The sequence below is a fragment of the Lucilia cuprina genome, chromosome 5, assembly GCF_022045245.1.
Source record: "Lucilia cuprina isolate Lc7/37 chromosome 5, ASM2204524v1, whole genome shotgun sequence".
NCBI lineage: Eukaryota > Metazoa > Arthropoda > Insecta > Diptera > Calliphoridae > Lucilia > Lucilia cuprina.
In genome coordinates this window covers 7,461,207-7,481,645 of record NC_060953.1, presented here as the reverse complement: position 1 = coordinate 7,481,645, position 20,439 = coordinate 7,461,207, and the positions used below count along the sequence as shown (strand labels likewise).

The 20,439-nt window shown below is 30.5% G+C and overlaps 5 protein-coding genes across 5 annotated transcripts; 3 read left to right on the top strand and 2 right to left on the bottom strand.

Moving 5' to 3' along the window:
- The first annotated feature begins 1,028 nt into the window (after positions 1 to 1,028).
- Positions 1,029 to 3,371, top strand: LOC111687019 (T-cell immunomodulatory protein). Its single transcript, XM_023449425.2, has 3 exons — positions 1,029 to 1,336; positions 1,401 to 2,399; positions 2,463 to 3,371. Exons 1-3 carry the CDS (start codon positions 1,126 to 1,128, stop codon positions 3,074 to 3,076), a joined length of 1,824 nt encoding a protein of 607 aa, XP_023305193.2. The 5' UTR covers positions 1,029 to 1,125; the 3' UTR covers positions 3,077 to 3,371.
- A 4,291-nt stretch (positions 3,372 to 7,662) lies between these two features.
- On the bottom strand, positions 7,663 to 10,491 carry LOC111687017 (ubiquitin-conjugating enzyme E2 R2). The gene is made up of 4 exons (XM_046951616.1): positions 10,327 to 10,491; positions 9,167 to 9,830; positions 7,947 to 8,260; positions 7,663 to 7,887 (listed from the first exon to the last, which is right to left on the bottom strand). The coding sequence occupies exons 2-3, from the start codon at positions 9,671 to 9,673 to the stop codon at positions 7,967 to 7,969; spliced, it is 801 nt and encodes a 266-aa protein (XP_046807572.1). The 5' UTR covers positions 9,674 to 9,830; positions 10,327 to 10,491; the 3' UTR covers positions 7,663 to 7,887; positions 7,947 to 7,966.
- A 330-nt stretch (positions 10,492 to 10,821) lies between these two features.
- Positions 10,822 to 13,526, top strand: LOC111685863 (probable Ufm1-specific protease 2). Its single transcript, XM_046951613.1, has 5 exons — positions 10,822 to 10,931; positions 11,002 to 11,219; positions 11,284 to 12,303; positions 12,362 to 12,809; positions 12,874 to 13,526. Exons 2-5 carry the CDS (start codon positions 11,181 to 11,183, stop codon positions 13,227 to 13,229), a joined length of 1,863 nt encoding a protein of 620 aa, XP_046807569.1. The 5' UTR covers positions 10,822 to 10,931; positions 11,002 to 11,180; the 3' UTR covers positions 13,230 to 13,526.
- Positions 13,527 to 13,696: 170 nt separating this feature from the next.
- Positions 13,697 to 15,421, bottom strand: LOC111685864 (general transcription factor IIH subunit 4). Its single transcript, XM_023448146.2, has 2 exons — positions 15,013 to 15,421; positions 13,697 to 14,947 (listed from the first exon to the last, which is right to left on the bottom strand). The coding sequence occupies exons 1-2, from the start codon at positions 15,279 to 15,281 to the stop codon at positions 13,750 to 13,752; spliced, it is 1,467 nt and encodes a 488-aa protein (XP_023303914.1). The 5' UTR covers positions 15,282 to 15,421; the 3' UTR covers positions 13,697 to 13,749.
- Positions 15,422 to 15,527: 106 nt separating this feature from the next.
- LOC111685866 (centrosomal protein of 135 kDa) lies at positions 15,528 to 20,253 on the top strand. The gene is made up of 9 exons (XM_046951397.1): positions 15,528 to 15,840; positions 17,206 to 17,332; positions 17,398 to 17,535; positions 17,606 to 17,832; positions 17,901 to 18,375; positions 19,020 to 19,100; positions 19,157 to 19,793; positions 19,853 to 20,063; positions 20,134 to 20,253. The coding sequence occupies exons 1-9, from the start codon at positions 15,667 to 15,669 to the stop codon at positions 20,251 to 20,253; spliced, it is 2,190 nt and encodes a 729-aa protein (XP_046807353.1). The 5' UTR covers positions 15,528 to 15,666.
- Positions 20,254 to 20,439: the final 186 nt, after the last annotated feature.

Sequence of the window (20,439 nt, the reverse complement as noted above, 5' to 3'; positions counted from 1 at the left end):
AATTCTTATTGTAAGTTGAAAAGAGTTGCCATACAATATTGAGAAACCATACAATACAATATTGAGAAATATTAAAATTGAGAAAACTACTATAAAAGTCCATTTTCTGCAGGAAAAAAAACTAATAAAGAGACAGGTTTCTATTTAACACACAATTTTCAATATAATAAACGCTTTTAAGGTAAATTTCTGCAGAAAAAGTTAAATTTAGCCTACAATTTTACCGCCGCCGATATTTTCTATAATAATCCGAAGCCGCCGCCCTAAAATGGTGGCACCGCCATCGCCGATTATACAGTTTTTTTCAATATAATAAACGCGGTCAATTTCTGCAAAAAAAAAGTTAAATTGAGCCGATATTTTCTATAATAAGCCGACGCCGCCACCCTAAAATGGTTGTATCGCCGACGCCGATAATGTTGCATCGGCTTGTATATCTAGTTGACAGTCGTAACTAGCTACTTTTGTTTGGTTTGTCGACAGCGGTTCCTATTGTAAACAAGCTGTTTTAATATACGTTTTATTTGTAAAATTACATTTAAATATTCATTTGCTTTCGTACAAAATCTCTATAAAAGTTCCAAAATCATTTATTTTCCTTTAATGGTTAACACTGTTAGCAATAGTACCAAATGTTACAACCCTGAGACAGCTGACTTTATTTCTTTGTTTTACTTTAAGTTTATTTATGCAGATGTAAACAAGAGCTTAGTTGTTGTTTTCATTATATATAAATTTGCTAACTTTAATTGTCAATGTTGTTATAAAAAAAATTGACATTTGTGATGTCAGCCTCATTTTAATACTCTTTGTTAATACTCATTGTTTTTCTCTATTTTCATCATACTCCAACACATCAACAAAACTGTGTATTGACTCATATATTTTGTGTGAAATTTTTTTGCTTAAAAATAGAAAATTTATAAAAATTAATAAATTTAAACTTTAAACAAATAAAGTTAATATATTATTATTGAAATAAATAATAAACTAATAAAAAGTGTTTTTTTTTTTTTTTCAAAGTAGTGCTTTCTCTCTTAACGCTGGCAAAAATTGATTTTTTTCGTTTAAGGCAAAAAAAGAAAAATGTTTTAATTAATTATTAATTTTTAAGCAAATATTAACATGTTTTTAAAGAATACAAATATGAAATGTGGGCTCTTAGGCTTAATGCTGTTTAGCCTTTGTGTGTTTTCCCATGCTAGTGATATTACCAATGAAGTGTTTGGTGCTGTCAAGGAAGGCGTAGTTGCTGCCTTTGGAGACTTTAATTCCGATGAATTGACTGATGTGTTTCTTATAAGGGATAATATGAAAGTATTGCAAATATTATATGGTAATTAAATGCAAAAATTATTTTACTTTAAAGTAAAATTAAACAAAATTTTACTCTCCTACAGGAGCCGAAACAGAACCCTTTTTAAGAAATGGTCCTTATTGTAGTTATGAAAATCATCAAATCACTAGCGTGGTGCCAGGTGACTTTGATGGTGATGCCTTAATGGATGTGCTGGTGACCTTGAAACCTAAAGACTCCCGTCATGATTTGTATAGTGTTTTTGTGCATTGGGGCGGTCCGGAAGGTTTAAATTGCACCCCAGAATCAGCTAATCCTTTGCTACAAACCCTGGGAGAACCTTTGGCTTTAGATTATAATTGTGACATGATTATAGATCTGTATGGTTTGAATGAAACGGGTGATCGTATGTTTTGGATTTTCCAAAAATCTCGAGAACCACCTCAGCAAAAGCGTCAAGCAATACCTACGGAAACAAATGCCTTACCGGCCAGTATTAAGATACCCAATGCAAATGCATATTTGGATTTGAATGGTGATTTTATGGCAGATTTATTTGTACAAACCGATAAACACTATGAAGTATGGTATGGCCGTTATGGCGAGCAAAAGGAAGATTTTACTTTTAATCACACCATCGATATTTCCATAGTGGGTACCGATTATAATTTAGGTCAAGCGGTATTTGCCGATTTTGAATTGGAGGGTGTGGAGAATATTATATTGCCCGTGTGCTTTCACAAAGATTGCAACAATTCCACAATTCTTGTACATGATGGCTCAAATTTCCGTGATGTTCATGTCAATTTTAAAGATCCTCAGGCTGTCACTTGGGGTTTTGTGCCACCCGTTAAAGATGATGTTTATTTGAAAACCATTACTGCTCGCAGTGGTGACTTTAATATGGATGGTTATCCGGATCTTATAATGACTCTACAAACCTTAACGGGCCCTAAACGCATGCAGACGTTTCTGCTGGAAAATGTTCCCTGTAAAATGTGTAATCCTCCGTTGAAAAGGACTTTTGAGGTTAAGTGGAATGCTTTAAATCCTTTGGGTAATGATACTGTGGCGGGAGCTTTCTATGATTTCTATCAAGATGGTAAGTACTATTGACCTTTAAGTGTGTAAACAATAAATTGACATTTTTGTTTTAATAAAATAGGTGTCCTAGATGTGATTTTAATACAGAAAACCAAAAATGGCCAATACAGACCTTTGGCTTTCCGCAATACTTTAGACTATGATGCTAATTTTGTAAAAGTTATTGTTTTAACGGGTTTGGTTAACAAAAAGAATCCCACTATGCATACCGCCTTAGGACGCAAGAAACGTACCTATGGCACCAATTTGCCAGGACCTCGCATCACCTACTTTACCACCACCCAGGATGGCGATCTACAGCGTGGCTCCTCTGTGCAATTGCCTCAATCCTCCTATTTTGCTTTACAATTACCCTACACCATCTTCGGCCTGGGTAGAACACCTAATTTTGTTGATTCTCTGACCGTGGGACTGGGCCATATGTCCCGTCCCTTTACCCAGCTTATACCCAATTCGCAAATAATAGTGGTACCCAAACCCATAGAAGATCCACAGCGCTGGAAGGCCCAATTGTTTGTGACACCCAGCAAATTAATTCTTATGAGTGTAGTGGCCTTGGGTGGTACTTGTTTGGTTATAGTACTCATCATTTTAGTGCTTTACATTAAGGAGAAACGTGAGGATAAACAGGAAAAATTACAAGAAGCCCATCGTTTCCATTTCGATGCTATGTAAAGGAGACAATTTTTTTTCAAAAATTGTTTGAAGAAGTGATATTGTTTAAGTTGTTTTCTTCTTGTCTCATTTATTATTTTTTTAATATTAAAAATTCGCTTATATTTTAATTAGTGTTTACAAACAATTTTTTCTTTTTATTTCATTTTAGTTTTAAGAATTTTATTTTATCTTTTAGCACTATTGGAACATTTTACTAATCTAATAAAAATACACTTTACTACATATTATTGTAATAAAAAGAAATTTCATGAAATAAAAAGTAAAACTTAATTAACAAAGTAAAATAAAAACATGTAATTGACGTTTTTGTTGTGTCAATGATTTACAGAGTGACATTTTAGCGGTTTTTTTCTAACAAAACTAGCGATTTTATGAACTTTTTTGTTTTGTATAGAACTTTTCTATAGAAACGATGCTTTGTTGTGTGAAGAACTATTCTATAGAAAAGTTGTTCTGTTTGTGAAGAAATTTTCTATAGAAAAGTTGTTCTGTTTGTGAAGAAATTTTCTATAGAAAAGTTGTTCTGTTTGTGAAGAAATTTTCTGTAGAAAAGTTGTTCTGTTTTAAAGAAAATTTTTTACAGAAAAGTTGGTCTGTTTGTAAAGATTTTTTTGTATAGAAAAAATGTTCTATTTGTGAAGAAAATTTGTTCTGTTGTGCGATAAACTTTTCTATAGATAAAATTGTCTGTCAATAACTTTTCTATAGAAAAATTGTTTTATTTTGCGAAAAACTTTTCTATAGAAATGTTGTTCTGTTGTCCGAAAAACTATTCTGCAAAAAAGTTGTTCCGTTTGTAAAGAATTTTTCTGTAGAAAAAAATGTTCTGTTTGTGAAGAACTTTTCTATAGAAAATCTCTTCTGTTTGTGAAGAAAAGTTGTTCTGTTGTGTAAAGAACTTTTCTTTAGAAAAAATGTTCTTTTATGCGAAAAACTTTTCTATTGTCCGGAGAACTTTTCTCTAGGAAAACTTATTTTTTTTATAAAAAAGTGAATATTTCACAGAAAAGTGAATCTTTTAACCAAAAAGTGAATTTTTAATCAAAAATGGATTTTTTTAGCGAAAAGTGATTTTTTCACAAAAAAATGGACTTTTCACCGAAAAATGGATATTTCACTAAAAAATGGATTTTTCACTAAAAAATTGATTTTTTTACCGAAAAGTGAATTTTTCACCGAAAAGTGAATTTTTCACCGAAAAGTGTATTTTTCACCGAAAAGTGAATTTTTCACCGAAAAGTGAATTTTTCACCGAAAAGTGTATTTTTCACCGAAAAGTTTATTTTTCACCGAAAAGTTTATTTTTCACAAAAAAAAAAAAATCAACAAAAATTTAAATTTTAATCAAAATTTTAATTTCAATAAAAATTACAATTTCACTAAAAATAAAATTTCACCAAAAATTACAATCTCACCCAAAATTACAATTTCACCAAAAATTGAAATTTTACTGAAAAATTGCAATTTCACTAAAAATTAAAATTTCATCAAAAAAGATAATTTCACCAAAAATTAAAATTTCACCAAAAATCTAACTTTCAGCTAAAAATGCCATTTCACTTAAAATTGTAATTTCACCTAAAATTGCAATTTCGCCTAAAATTGCAATTTCACCTAAAATTGTAATTTCACCTAAAATTACAAAAAATAAAATTTCACCAAAAATTGCAATTTCATCTAAAATTGCAATTTCGCCAAACATTAAAATTTCACTAAAATTAAAATTTCACTAAAAAATTGCAATTTCACCAAAAAATTGTAATGTCACTAAAAAATTGCAATTTCACCAAAATATTGCAATTTCACTAAAATTTACAATTTCACCAAAAATTTCAATTTCACCAAAAATACAATTTCACCTAAAATTGCAATTTCATAAAAAATTTGAATTTCGCCAGATATTACAATTTCATAAAAAATTTGAATTTCACTAAAAATTTCATTTTTACCAAAAATTACACTTTCACAAATAATTGTAATTTCACTAGAAATTAAAATTTAACAAAAAATTAAAATTTCATCAAATATACATTTTCACCAAATATTACAATTTCACCAAAAATATCAATTTTACCAATAATTACAATTTCACCAAAAAATACAAATTAACCAAAAAATACAATTTCATCGAAAATTACAATTTCATCAAAAATTACAATTTCACCAAATATTTAAATTTTACCCAAAATTTAAATTTCACCAAAAAGTACAATTTTACCAAAAATTGCAATTTCGCCTAAAATTACAATTTCACTAAAAGTTGTATTTTCACAAAAATTTGCAATGTCATTGAAAATTGCAATTTCACTAAAATTTACAATTTCACTAAAAATTGCAATTTCACCAAAAATACAATTTCACTTAAAATTGCAATTTCGCCTAAAATTGCAATTTCACCAAAAATTAAAATTTCATTAAAAATTATATTTTCACTAAAATTTACAATTTCAACAAAAATTACAATTTCGACAAAAATTACAATTTCACAAAAAATTATATTTTCACCAAAATTTGCAATTTAACTTAAAAATTCCAATTTCACTTAAAATCCAATTTCACCAAAAATTACAATTTTGCTAAAAAATACAATTTCACCGAAACTTACAATTTCACCAAAACTTACAATTTCACCAAAACTTACAATTTTACCAAATATTACAATTTCACCAAAACTTAAAATTTCACCAAAAATAACAATTTCACCAAAAATAACAATTTTACCAAAAATTACAATTTCACTAAAAATTACAATTTCACCAAAACTTAAAATTTCACCAAAAATTACAATTTCACCAAAACTGAAAATTTCACCAAAAATTACAATTTCAAAAAAAAATATATTTTTACCAAAATTTCACTAAAAAATTCCAATTTCACTTAAAAACCAATTTCACTTAAAATCCAATTTCACTTAAAATCCAATTTCACTTAAAATCCAATTTCACTTAAAATCCAATTTCACTTAAAATCCAATTTCACTTAAAATCCAATTTCACTTAAAATCCAATTTCACTTAAAATCCAATTTCACTTAAAATCCAATTTCACTTAAAATCCAATTTCACTTAAAATCCAATTTCACTTAAAATCCAATTTCACTTAAAATCCAATTTCACTTAAAATCCAATTTCACTTAAAATCCAATTTCACTTAAAATCCAATTTCACTTAAAATCCAATTTCACTTAAAATCCAATTTCACTTAAAATCCAATTTCACTTAAAATCCAATTTCACTTAAAATCCAATTTCACTTAAAATCCAATTTCACTTAAAATCCAATTTCACTTAAAATCCAATTTCACTTAAAATCCAATTTCTCTTAAAATCCAATTTCACTTAAAATCCAATTTCACTTAAAATCCAATTTCACTTAAAATGACAATTTCACTTAAAATCCAATTTCACTTAAAATCCAATTTCACTTAAAATCCAATTTCACTTAAAATTTCAATTTCACTTAAAATCCAATTTCACTAAAAATTTTAATTTCACCAAAAACTAAAATTTCACTGAAAAATTTCATTTACACACAAAATTCATTAAAAAAATGTCATTTCACTCAAAAATTTCAATTTCATTTAAAAAAAAATATATATTTTTTTAATAAAGTGGACGAAGTTTACAACATTTTGTTTTTTACAACAATATTTTATTGAATTTTTTTCAAGTTTATTATTAAATTATATTTAATTTTGTTAAATAAAAATTGAGATTTTTGATTAAAGAAAATCTGAAATTAAATAAAATATATTTTATTTTTATTTTAATTTAATGTTTTTTTTAAAAGGATTTTTGTATTTTATTTGTTTTTTTTTTTTAATAATTTAAATGTTTATTATATAGTTTTTTATTTGTTTAATTAATTTTAAGATATAGTTATGAAAGAGTTACTTAAAAAAATATATTTATGTAAATTGAGAAGGGGCGTATGTGTGGGTGTGTGTGTGTGTGGATGTAAACGTATAGACTGTTATTAAATGATAAATTTAAAAGTTTTCTTTTAAAAGTCTTACAATTAAGGTAGTTTTTTTTTGTATTTTTATATAATTATTTAGCAACAAAGTAATTTAATGTTTAGCAGAGGATAAAACAAGTTAGATTTTAAGATAAAGCGTTAATTTTTTTGTAATAATTTGTAAATTTTTATTAGAATTATAAAAAAAAAGAAAAATGACCAAATTTTTTCATAAAATTAAGAGATTCGTTGTGGATTAAGATGTTTAAAAGCAATATAATTAAATTATTTGTTTTCATACTAAAGGATTCTAAAGAAAATGCTTTAAAGCTGTAAGATAATAGGTTTTTTTTGTAATTTTTTAATTAAAGAGATTTGTTTTTAATTATTTATGATTTAGTTGGGTATATGGCAATTTTTATTAAAATTGTTTAAATATTTTCTTGGTTTGTCGGTCTCTGTTTGTGTATTTTTAACTATTTGGCTTTAATTCTTGGTTTTAAATATGTTTTTCTTTTATTATTATTATTTTTAATATATAATTTAACAAATTAGTTTTTGAAGTTTATAATAATAGTTATACATAATAAATTTATTAGAAATATTTTAATTATTTAAAAATGGAAAATTTTGTTGCTTTTTTTTCACTGATTTCATTGCAAAATAAACTTAAATCTTAAAAACAAAAAAAAAAAAAAACATTAAATTAAAAAAATATATAAGAAAAATAAAAAAAAATATATATTCCTGATATTGCTAAAAGACACTGTCTTTGCCAAAAACAAATAAAAAATTAAAAAAAAATAATAAGAAATCCCCCTGCAGCTTTAAAACTAAATTTACTCATGCCAACCTAAAAAAGTTAAATTTTTAAAAAAAATTTCTTAATTTTCCTTCACAAATTTCTCTCACCTTTTCTTTTAGTTCCTTTTTTATGTTGTTTCACCTTTACCACTATCATCTGCATTATCATCGTCATCATCTTCATCCTCCTCCTCATCGTCATCTTCATCATCGTCATCGGTTGGTAAATCATCTTCAGTTTCTAAATCGAAGACATCATCAAAGAAATTTGAGTCCAGTGTTGGTTCATTTGTTTCTTTTCGTTTTGGTTTAATGCAATAATCTTCGAGGGTCATGGGTACAACAATGCCTTCTTTTTTGGCCTCAGCATTGGCAGCTAATGCTTGTTTACGTATTATATTGGGATATTCATTATCTTTACCCTAAAAGTTTAATGAATATTTTATTAAACATTTTTCTAAAGTAAAGTTTTTTAAATTCGAATGAAGTTTTCTATAGAACAGAACTAGAACTGAACTAGAATTGAACTAGACCTGAACTAGAATAGAACTAGAACTGAATCAGAACTAGAACTGAACTAGAACTGAACTAGAACTGAACTAGAACTGCACTAAAACTGTACTAGAACTAAACTAGAACTAGACTAGAACTGAACTAGAACTGAACTAGAACTGAACTAGAACTAAACTAGAACTGAACTAGAACTGAACTAGAACTGAACTAGAACTGAACTAGAACTGAACTAGAACTGAACTAGAACTGAACTAGAACTGAACTAGAACTGAAGTAGAACTGAACTAGCACTGAACTAGAATTTAGCTAGAACTGAACTAGAAATAAAACTGAACTAGAACTGAACCAGCACTGAACTAGAACTGATATAGAACTAGATGAGAACTAGAATTGAACTAGAACTGAACTAGAACTGAACTAGAACTGAACTAGAACTGAACTAGAACTGAACTAGAACTGAACTAGAACTGAACTAGCACTGAACTAGAACTTAGCTAGAACTGAACTAGAAATAAAACTGAACTAGAACTGAACTAGAACTGAACCAGCACTGAACTAGAACTGATATAGAACTAGATGAGAACTAGAACTGAACTAGAACTGAATTAGATCAGAACTAGAACTAAACTAGAACTGAGTTAGAACTGAACTAGAACTGAACTAGAACTGAACTAGAACTGAACTAGAACTGAACTAGAACTGAACTAGAACTGAATTAAAACTGAACTAAAACTTAACTAGAACTGAACTCAATTAGAAATGAACTAGAACTGAACAAGAACTATATATTTATATTTCTTCTTTCTTTCACTCACCTGAGAATCTCTCCATCGTCGATACATAACGGAGGCATCAACATTAGCCGGCGAATATGTATTCGGTTCATTGAGCAACGAAATTACCGACAACAATATGGTTCGTACATTCTGTGTAGGATTCCAACGTTCACATGGCAGCTCACCGCTCTGTGGATCATCGACCGGCGGATGTAGTATAGATATACACAAATCACCATTTTCATAAACATTCGGATGCCAAACTTTGGTTAGAAAACGAATGGAAGGTGGTGAATAGGGATAATCATGAGGAAATTTCATATGAGCCTTAAAATAGCCACCCTGATAAAGAGTATCGGGTGGACCAAATATGGCTACCTCCCATTCGAATAGATTATCGTCATTCACCAATTTAACGCGAAATCCCTCGACTGGTTCCTCTTGTAGAGATTTATATTCTAAGGCCAAAGCTCGTACCGCTGAGCTGCTGGGTGTGGCCGATGATGAAGAATTTGTAGAAGAAGTGGAGGCCAATGAATGTGACATTTAGTATAATGTTTAGAATAATAGACAACAAAAAAACACTATTGAAATTATCTGTCTGTCTTTTTTATTATGGTTGTTGTTGTGAGCACAATATTATGTTATAGATTTGATTTGTTGGAAAATTTTTTTATTTTCTTTTGTGGCACTTGCAATTTAGCTGTAAATAATTGAAATTAAAATAAAAATTAGATAGACAATTTATATTTTTTATTGTTTTATGTTTTTTTAAGTTATTAACAACAACAATAAATTTGGATGTCATTAGCCAGCATCTCTGCCAAGGTGAACTAGCCAGCCAACCAGCCACCTCAACCTCAATTTTTGTTGTTGTTTTCTTGATACTATCTCACGCAAAATTTACAACATCAAATTTTATATGCATTAAATTTTGTATTTTTTTTATTAATTTTAGCAAAAATATTAACACTTCATACATAAATTGTTTAGATATTTTTTCTTTTCTAGTGATTTGCAAATTTCTTTTGTACTTTCTTTATTTCTATTGTTTGTATATATTTTTTATACGAATTTTCAGCTTTTTTCTTTCCCCCTTTTCTCTTTTTTTAGGCAAATGTCATAAAGTTTTCCAAGAACAGTTTTTTTTCGTATATTTTATGGCTGCGTCACAAGAAAAATTTTTTCTTTTTACTCACTTTGTTAAATTTCTTTTAAAAAGCACACAAATTTTATTAAAATTTCTAAATTTTTAGTATTAGAAATTTGTTAAATCTTAAACTTGGCAAAATTTATTAACGCAAAAAACTGCAATTTTATTTTTTATTTTTGCCGATATATTTTGTGTTGCTCGAAACGTATTTAATAAGAAAATGAGAGTTAAAAGCAAAATAGAGAAATGAAAAAAAACAACACTGATAGAGAGCGTTGCCATTCTAAAATGTTTTTTTTTGTAAAAATAAAAACAACTAAGAAAATTAACAAAAATTCATGATAAATAAGTTTAAAATATTAAAAAAATTATATAAAATAAGCTATATATTAAATTTATGTTTACTTTTTAATAATTTACATAAAATTTAAGGTTGATATTTGTTATTTAAGCTTTTCTTGTTTGTCTGTTGTTTGCTGTCACTGTTTTATTTATTGAGCTAACATTGCTTAGTGAATGTGGTTGTAAAAAGAAGCTTTTTGTTATTGATGAAACTTTTTAATATGTTTTTTTTTACGAAAGGTTTAAAATTTGAAACAACCAGTAAAATGACAAAATTATATAATAAATAAATTCAAAGTTTTTAAAAAAGTAATAAAAATTTGTAAATATTTAAATAAAATAGTTTTTTTTAATTTGTATTTTTCTTTTCACTTGTTAGCTGTCATTGTTTTTATTTATCATTGCTAAGCTATCATTACTTAGTGAATGTGATTTCAAAAAGAAGCTGCTTGTTATTATTGTTGTGCTGCTTTTTTATAGTGGTTTTTGAAGGGGGGATCCAGATATTTTGCCAACGCATTAAAAAAATTTTTTTCCGTACAAAATTTTATTCCAAAAATGTTGCCTAAATTGAAAATTTCCTCATTTTTATTAAAGGTAAGGAATAATCTTATTAAAATCTATAAATTACTAAGAAAATTTGATCTCTATATATAAAAAGCGTTTGGAGCAAGTTAAACAACAATGCAGTGGCTGTTTGTTTGGTGTATTTTATGCCGAGGGTACTTTGCTTTTGATGGGCTTTAATGTTGAGTCCACTATAGGACAATTGAATTATGAGCAAATACAACATAAATTCCCCGCAGAATTGGATTTATGTGGTCTGGTGAAATTTGGTCATTGTACCGATGCTGAGGCCCATTTAACAGAGATATTCAAAGATGTTGACATCACCGATAATCCTATACTATTGAATTGTGAACTCGGCACTTTGGTGGGTTTGAAGGCCTCATTTTTAATGCATGGCAAACTGCAGCAGGTGCCCTATGAAGTTTTAGAGGCAGAGTTTATTTATCGCGATTTTTGTTTTACCCGTTTGAAATTTAGCTGGACTATTTATACCGAAGATAATCCGTTGGCGGTGCGCAAGGAAATGCATGCTTTGCGCAAAACTATTTCCGGCGGCAGTTTAGCATTTAATATAGCTCCTTCACAGGTGTATATAACTAATGGTGGTGCCCAAGGTTCGGGTTATGCGGGTGCTAAAAACTCCATTAACAATGATTCTGTTATAAGAGAGGTTTTAAGCTCTCTGCAGGAGGCCATTTACTATCAGCAGGAAGATAAGGAAAATTCGACAGAAAGAAAGAGTAAAAAGTCTACTGCTACAGATATACAACTGAATGCTTTATTTGGAGCCTTGGGTTGTGATTATGATATCATAAATATAGATGTTTTACGCTGCAAGACAAGGGAATTGACAGAGGCCGATAGTAGCAATAAAACCATGGCCTCCATGAGCATGTGCTTAAAGCCGGCAGAACGTAAATTTAGTATACCCATAGAAGTGGAATCAATGGCTATATTAAGTAAAACTACTAAAGTGGGTAGACTGTATGACATATTAATTGAGAGTATTTGTCGTGCTTTGCGTTTGTGTGAGCAGAGCATTAATGAGCATTTGGAGGAAAGTGAATCAAAGCAATTAATGGCACCTCGAATGTTTAATTTCTTTCCACAGGTAAGTTTATGCCAATAGAGTGAACATACATAGGTTAAACTATTAAATATTTCCCAAGGAATTTGGTCATTTTATATCCTGTTGCTATTTGGATGGTCTGGCTGATGACAATAGTATAATGCAGGAAAAACGCAAACGTTTACATCGTCACTTTGGATTGAGTGTAACACGACCCTATTTTAGACGTTCCAATGCTTGTTTATTCCGTAACGACATCAACAACAATGCTCCACTGCTGAACACTCATGTGGGCCTTAAGCCAAGTGGTGTTCAAGATGGTAAACTTTATCTAGTGCAGGGCAACTATCATTATTATCATTATTTGCAGCAACAAATGCAGGATAAGGGTTGGGGTTGTGCCTATAGATCTTTGCAGACTATATGCTCTTGGTTTTTGCTGCAGGGTTATACGGAAAGAGCGGTGCCTACGCACTTGGAAATACAACAATATTTGGTTAAAATTGGTGATAAACCTCAACAATTTAAGGGTTCTTCTCAGTGGATAGGTAAGATCATATCATATCTCTGTTTCTAGAAGATTATTTTGGAATAACAAATACTTTCTTTAAGGTTCCACTGAGGTGGGCATGTGTCTGCAGGGTTTTCTTAATGTAGACTCCAAAATACAACATTGTGCCTCCGGTTCGGAGTTAGCTCTCATCGCTTCCGATCTGGCTATGCATTTTCAGACTCAGGGTACTCCCATTATGATTGGCGGCGGTGTTTTGGCTCATACTATTATTGGTATTGACTATTGTGTGCAATCGGGTCAAGTGAAATTCCTTATTTTAGATCCTCACTATACCGGAGAGGATGATTTGCATACCATTCAGGCCAAAGGTTGGTGCGGCTGGAAGGGTATGGATTTCTGGGATAAGAAAAGTTACTATAATTTGTGTATGCCACAAAGACCCATTATGTTTTAGTTGTATGTTATAAGCGATTTTCTCCGTTTTGTTTTTTTTACTAAAATTCATTTAAGTTGCGTTTTTTATTGTTATTTATTTTGAAATGTGTGTGTTTCTTTATGTGTAAAGTTGTTTGCAAATTTTGGGACTTTAGATAGTAATTCTAATGCTTTGTTTTTAAGAATTTATGTTCAATATTTAAAAAGGTCTTTAGAGATTGTATGAAGTTTTTTTTTAATAATTTTGATAGCACATTTTTTGTATTACCAGTAAAAATAATAAAAGTAGAAAAGAAAAAGAATTGACTTTCCTTTCCAATGGAAACCTATTTCCAGATTTATTGAGAACAAAATTTTGTAGCCTTTTTCAAGCTTGAACGTTTATTGAGAAGAAAAGTAGATTGCTGACCTATAGTAAGGTGATTAACATTTTAACTTACCTGAAGGCAGCACCATTTCCACTGAAATTCAACTTTAAAAAGCGGGTTTTAAATCTAAAACTTAAACTTAACGAATAACTAAGTATTCCCTTCTCTTTATTAGCCACCACTCTTTGAGTATCTTTTCCAATATTTCTTAACATCATCATGACCATTTTTCGTCACTACCATTGTACGTGTTCTTTCATTTTGCCACACCAGCACACTAATCGATTGAGCATAGTCGCGTAGGGTTACAAAATCGGCCTGCGATAAAAATTGATTATATACCACACCCTCGGTATAGGTAAAACGATTACGTTCCAATTCCCACAGTTTAATTTGATCCACTACCGTGGGTGGTAAGGGAGATTTTGACTTAATAGCCGATTCCGTTAATTTCATATTGGGATGAGAGTATTGTTCTAAATAGCTTATAATTTGATCGGCCGTAATGCCTCCTCTGAGAGCCTGACGCACAGAGTCGCGAGTCAAGACACCCACCACTAAATTGGGAAAACGATACAGTAATTCTGTAAATAGACCCAAGACAGCGACTTGTAAAGGTGAATCAGTATAGGCATAAACACGATAATTTGTCTCCACTATTATGTAGCCACTTTCCTGAGATTTTTCCTCTTCCAAAACGACCGCTGGCACAGTAGCTGCTTTATTGGTGACATTTAAAGCCAAGCGGGTGGGATAAAATCTGCCCTCTTTACGTTTGCGTTGAAATACTAAACCAAATTCTCTTAAATGTTGCAGGAACGTTAACATTTTGGGTGACATGCCCTCAGAACTGTAGTCTCTACCCAGAGTAGAGAAACTAAGTTGAAACAACATGCTCAGACACTCGGGCAAAGATAGACCTCTCTCTTCGCAGGTGTCTAAATACTGCAGCATAAAGTGCCAAACCTGGGATTGTGTATCCAGCAAAAGAAACTGGAAACCCTGACGTGTTATGGTTATAACCGAATCCTCACGCTTCATAAGATTAGCATGTAATAGTATCCTCACAGCATCAGGGCTAATGACTTCGCTTTCTTGACTTTTACCCGAACCGCCCGTGCCCACCATATAATGAAGCACACAACGCCATCTAGACATGGCATATTGATCGAGAAAAGCTATATCACGTGGCTTGGAATCTTTTTCCAAAGTATGAGACATCGACCAAGGTTTACCTCCTCCCAATAAAGCGATTTTTAGATTCTTCTTGAAGGTAGGGCACAATTCCCAGGCCGATAAACCACCCGGTATGGCAGTCGTACGCCAAACATTGAGCTCACTTAAGGTATTAGTGGAAACTTGTTGTTCTCTGTTAAAAGAAAAAACCCAATAAAATAAAACTTCTATAATTTCCAAATATAAAAAAACACTTACTTGGCATAATGCTGTGAACCCCAAGAGGCTACGACAGCCTGAGGTACTGGTTGTTCGGCAAACAATATGCGTATTATAAACTGCCTTGCTATTTCCGGCAGTTCCCTATAGACCGCCAAACATATTGTGGGATAGTTGTATAGTCGTTCCAAGGTATCCGCAGAACGTGTTCTCAGGTATTCTTGAAAATCTTTACACTGCAAATTGGCCGGTTTGTTAGCCAGCAGAGAAACTTGCGAGGAAGAACGTGAGGATTTAGAGTCGCTCATTTCAGATGCATATGAAACAAACGTACTCTAAGATATTATTTAATTTATAATTTAACACATTAATTTCTTTAAAAAGTGGTAAATGTATAAATTTATATGAACAAAAAAAAAAACCGGTGCTGTTTGCTTCTAAAAAAATTACTACTGTGTTATATATAAAAGCTGAATATTTTGTGTTATAAATTGTTGTCAAACCGCCGAAGAAATTTCGAAAGTGGCCGCCGTCGTTAATAATTGTCGTCTCAGGTCTTTGAGTAGTAATTTTGACATTTAAAAGCCGCTTTTTCTATTCGCTTACATTAGATTTAAATCGATCCCGGTAAAAAATCGAAAATTTATTTTAATTTATTGTTAATTGTTTAAAGTGTAAAAAATATATATTAAAATGAGTTTAAGTGATAGTGTATTTAATAATTTACGCCAAAAGTTGGATGTTATGGGCTATCGACAGTCATTGCCCTTGGCCGCCATACCACTTGTTGGAACTTTATTTGAAGATTTTATAAAAACTACCGAAAGTTTAAGAGATTCTAAAAAACAAATTATGGAATTATTAGAGGTATTTATGAAATTAATTTATATTTGTATTAATTGATTTATTTGTTGTTGTTGTGTAAGGGCTAGAATTTTTTGTGTTGTCCCTCTGTGGGTTGTCATAGAGGTTTTTGTGGTCAGTTTTTTTTTTGCTTTGGGAGGTGGGGTAAAGACAGTGCTGGCGTTAAAAATGGATACAAACTAAATATTGGAAAAAAACGTAAACTAGAATTGAACTAGAACTGAACTAAAACCTAACTTAACTGGAACTAAATTAGAACTGAACTGGAACTGAATTAGAACTAAACTAGAACTGAACTAGAACTGAACTAGAACTGAACTAGAACTGAACTAGAACTGAACTAGAACTGAACTAGAACTGAACTATAACTGAACTAGAACTGAACTAGAACTGAACTAGAACTGAACTAGAACTGAACTAGAACTGAACTAGAACTGAACTAGAACTGAACTAGAACTGAACTAGAACTGAACTAGAACTGAACTAGAACTGAACTAGAACTGAACTAGAACTGAACTAGAACTGAACTAGAACTGAACTAGAACTGAACTAGAACTGAACTAGAACTGAACTAGAACTGAACTAGAACTAGAACTGAACTAGAACTGAACTAGAACTAGAATTGAACTAGAACTGAACTGGAACTGCATTAGAACTAAACTAGAACTGAACTAGAACTGAACTAGAACTGAACTAGAACTGAACTAGAACTGAACTAGAACTGAACTAGAACTGAACTAGAACTGAACTAGAAATGAACTAGAACTGAACTAAAACTGAACTAGAACTGAACTAGAACTGAACTAGAACTGAACTAGAACTGAACTGAACTAGAACTGAACTGAACTAGAACTGAACTGGAACTGAACTAGAACTAAACTAGAACAAAACTAGAACTTATCTAGACTTAAAACATTTCTCTGATAGTACATTATTTATGATAGTGCATTTATTTATAAAACACAACATTGTTTTTTTTTTAAACTTATTTAAAAACTAATACTTAAATTTTTGTTTTTCAGCAGATACATTTTAATTATTTACATCTTACATTTACAAAACAATTAATTATTGTACTCAATAAAGTAAAACTTAGTCATATTTAATTAAAATTACTAAAAAAAATCTTTAACAAAATTCACTTCATACTTTACTGTTTTCATTTCTTATACCAACTATTGTTAAACAATTATGCCTACAAATGAAAGAAGTTGTTCTATACTCTTTTCAATACAAACATTTTCCTTTATAATACGTTTCGTTTCGACCTATTTAATAAACTTTATATCATATCATGTTTTTATATATGAAAAAGCAATTATTAATATAAAATCCTTTTACCCTATTATGTTATTGCGTGTTTTTAAGGAAAAATCATGTTGGGAATTGGGTGTCGAACCGTACAAGTGTGATAATTCACGTCTACTACAAGAATGCAATCAATTGCATACACAAATTATAAAACAACAGGAAGAATATGAGGAAAAAATACAAGGTTTGTTTCGGGATTTAAAAGAAAAAAATAAATTAAATTTAATTTTATAGAATTTTAAATTTTAGAACTAAATATTAAAATTCGAGATCTGCAAACCGATAAATTACATTTACAACAACATTGTGAACAATTGCAACAACAACTAAAACTAATACAAACTAAAACTGTTAGTACAAATATGAAAAACGGCAAGGATACGAAATGTAAGGTTAAATAATAATATTAAATAAAAAAAATTTTAAAAATAAACCAACATTAATTTAAAATTTAAAGCTAAGAAACCTTTTATTACCACCGTGCGTTCAGGACATGAACTGCCCGCTTTGCAGCCTTTACAAGAGCATAATAGTAATTTGAAATGTACAAAATGTAATATGGGTTATTATCAACGAATTGAAGCTGGTGGCATTTCAACAACTAAAACTACAGATAAAAATTTAGAACAATTAGAAAATACCAATAAAGATTTAATGGATCACATAAAATTTTATCAAAAAAAGGTAGAACTTTAGAGAAATTTCTTAAAAAAAAACATAACCAATAAAATATTACAAAAATTCTTTAACAGATAGAAGCTCGCGACCGTGAAATCTTACGTCTTAATGATCTGCTGGCCGGAGGACGTCCTCCTGCTGCCTTGGCTCGTGATTGTTGCTATAAAAACTTTAATACACTAAATGAAGATATTGATTTATTGCAACGTGAAAAAATGGATAGTCTTACGCGAATGCGTGAATATCAAGAACAAATGCATGAGGCAATGCAAAGGGCTTTGGATTTAGAGAAATCAAATCGTTCTTTACAAAAACAATTAGAAGAATTAAAAGATGCCGCCTTAATGGTGGAAACACAGGCGAATAATGAAATTGCTTTGAGGGAGGCAGAAGTGGAAATGCTTAAACGGCAGTTAAAGGAAATGATGACGAAAGAGAAGAGTGGTCAGGATAAACAGAAACTAGAATTAAAGAAGGGAAAATCGGCGACAGTGACCACAATTGATAAACATAAAATAAATGAGAAAATTAATGAATGGACACAAAGAGGTAAAACTAGAACAGAACTAAAACTGAACTAGAATAGAACTAGAAGATACCTAGATAAGAATCAGTACAGAACTAGAACAAAACTATAAAAGAACTAGAGCAGAACTAGAACAGAATTAGAAAAGAACTAGAACAGAACTAGAACAGAACTAGAACAGAACTAGAACAGAACTAGAACAGAACTAGAACAGAACTATAATAGAACTAGAACAGAACTAGAACTAGAATAGAACTAGAACAGAACTAGAACTAGAATAGAACTAGAACAGAACTAGAATAGAACTAGAACAGAACTAGAATAGAACTAGAACAGAACTAGAACAGAACTAGAACAGAACTAGAACAGAACTAGAACAGAACTAGAACAGAACTAGAACAGAACTATAACAGAACTAGTAAAGGACTAGAATAGAACTGGATCAGAACCAGAACTAGAACAGAACTAGAACAGAAATAGACCAAACTAGAACAGAACTAGAACAGAACTAGAACAGAACTAAAACAGAACTAAAACAGAACTAAGGCAAAACTAGAACAGAACTAGAAGAGAACTAGAACTATAACAGAACTAGAACAGAACTAGAACGGAACTAAAGCTGAAATAGAACTAATTTAAAACTTTATATATTTGAATTATTTTACAGAATCTGAACTCATGCAAGAAAATGATCACTTAAAGCGAAAAGTTACAAAATTAAAAAGCAAACTACAATACTTACAAAAAGGTACGTTTCAAGATACAAAACAAAAACCATCAATTTCTAACATTTTTATTTCCCAGAAATCAAAGAAATCGAATCTCAACATTCACAACATTTGGATGAAGAAAAAATACGCCTCAAATCCGAGCGAGATTTCTTTCAAAAGGAATATTTACGCCTACTTAGTAAGGCGGGTTCAGACAAAGAAATTGATTTTCTTCAAAACCAAATTAAGTCTAAAGACGAAGAACTGCGTGTTTTACGTTCAGAATTATGTGATAGACAAAGTAATGCTCTTGTGCCCTGCCTTAAAGATAATCAAAATCAAATATCTTCCTTACCCTCCACAGCACGTTCTACTGCATCTAGTTCTAGCAGTGATTGTGTTCAGGCGGTGGTCTTGAGAGTTGAAAGAGAACGTGATTGTGCTAGAGCTGAAGTAGAACGTGTTAAATGTGAAAGGGATACCTTGAGGGAGAAGCTATTGTGTACCACTAAAATGCATGATGAGCAAATGCATTGTACGCAACAGCGTTTTGAGGGACTCAGTGAACGTTTGCGGCAATTAGAAAGAGAAAATCGGGAATTGCAATCAGCACGTATGCCATCTGAGTCGCAAATAATGATGTTGAAAGATGAGCTGGAGTGTTATAAACAACAGCAGTTCCAATTGAGGGAAGAGAATAATAAGCTACAAACAACCTACAATCAATTAAAGTAATTTGATAATTATGTAGTGGAAGCTTAATTATACAACTTTGCCATTTTTCTTTCAGAATGCTACATGAACAAACCGAACGCTCTTTATCGGATTATCAAAATAAACTATTATTAGCTGAACGCCAAATAGAATCCTCAAATATGCGTTTAAATACTTTAGATACAAATCGTGAGTCTTCCCAGCAGGAGGTGATAAGATTACGAAGTGAAGTAGCGGCCTTAAAACAGACTTATGTTTCTTTGGAAAATGAAAAGGATAAAATTTTGGTAGGATTTATTTTATTTTAAGAAATATTATTATTATTATTTGTTTACAATACTCTTGTTTACTTTTTAGACACAATTAGATACCAAGACAGAGAAGGTTTATCAATTGGAATATGAACTGAAAGCCTGCAAAGAAAAACGTAATATGTTAGAGAAACAGGTTGGCGAATTGGAAGAGCAATTAAGGTAAGTGAGTATTTTTTGTTATATATAACAGAAATCAGTGAAATTTTCTGTAGAAAGTCAGTTCTAGTTCTAGTTCAGTACTAGTTCAGTTCTATTACAGTTCTAGTTCAGTTCTAGTTCAGTTCTAGTTCAGTTCTAGTTCAGTTCTAGTTCAGTTCTAGTTCAGTTCTAGTTCAGTTCTAGTTCTAGT

What these genes read in the sequence shown, in the direction of transcription:
- LOC111685864 (XM_023448146.2), bottom strand. Translation starts at nt 15,281, where the DNA reads ATGAGCGACTCTAAATCCTCACGTTCTTCCTCGCAAGTTTCTCTGCTG. An exon ending in GGTTCACAGCATTATGCCAA is followed by an intron (nt 14,948 to 15,012) that starts GTAAGTGTTTTT and finishes TTCTTTTAACAG; the next exon opens with AGAACAACAAGTTTCCACTA.
- LOC111687017 (XM_046951616.1), bottom strand. Translation starts at nt 9,673, where the DNA reads ATGTCACATTCATTGGCCTCCACTTCTTCTACAAATTCTTCATCATCG. An exon ending in GACGATGGAGAGATTCTCAG is followed by an intron (nt 8,261 to 9,166) that starts GTGAGTGAAAGA and finishes TTAAACTTTTAG; the next exon opens with GGTAAAGATAATGAATATCC.
- LOC111685863 (XM_046951613.1), top strand. Translation starts at nt 11,181, where the DNA reads ATGTTGCCTAAATTGAAAATTTCCTCATTTTTATTAAAG. An exon ending in TTTCCTCATTTTTATTAAAG is followed by an intron (nt 11,220 to 11,283) that starts GTAAGGAATAAT and finishes ATATATAAAAAG; the next exon opens with CGTTTGGAGCAAGTTAAACA. An exon ending in TGTTTAATTTCTTTCCACAG is followed by an intron (nt 12,304 to 12,361) that starts GTAAGTTTATGC and finishes ATATTTCCCAAG; the next exon opens with GAATTTGGTCATTTTATATC.
- LOC111685866 (XM_046951397.1), top strand. Translation starts at nt 15,667, where the DNA reads ATGAGTTTAAGTGATAGTGTATTTAATAATTTACGCCAAAAGTTGGAT. An exon ending in ATATGAGGAAAAAATACAAG is followed by an intron (nt 17,333 to 17,397) that starts GTTTGTTTCGGG and finishes TTTAAATTTTAG; the next exon opens with AACTAAATATTAAAATTCGA. An exon ending in TAAAATTTTATCAAAAAAAG is followed by an intron (nt 17,833 to 17,900) that starts GTAGAACTTTAG and finishes ATTCTTTAACAG; the next exon opens with ATAGAAGCTCGCGACCGTGA.
- LOC111687019 (XM_023449425.2), top strand. Translation starts at nt 1,126, where the DNA reads ATGTTTTTAAAGAATACAAATATGAAATGTGGGCTCTTAGGCTTAATG. An exon ending in AGTATTGCAAATATTATATG is followed by an intron (nt 1,337 to 1,400) that starts GTAATTAAATGC and finishes ACTCTCCTACAG; the next exon opens with GAGCCGAAACAGAACCCTTT. An exon ending in CTATGATTTCTATCAAGATG is followed by an intron (nt 2,400 to 2,462) that starts GTAAGTACTATT and finishes TTAATAAAATAG; the next exon opens with GTGTCCTAGATGTGATTTTA.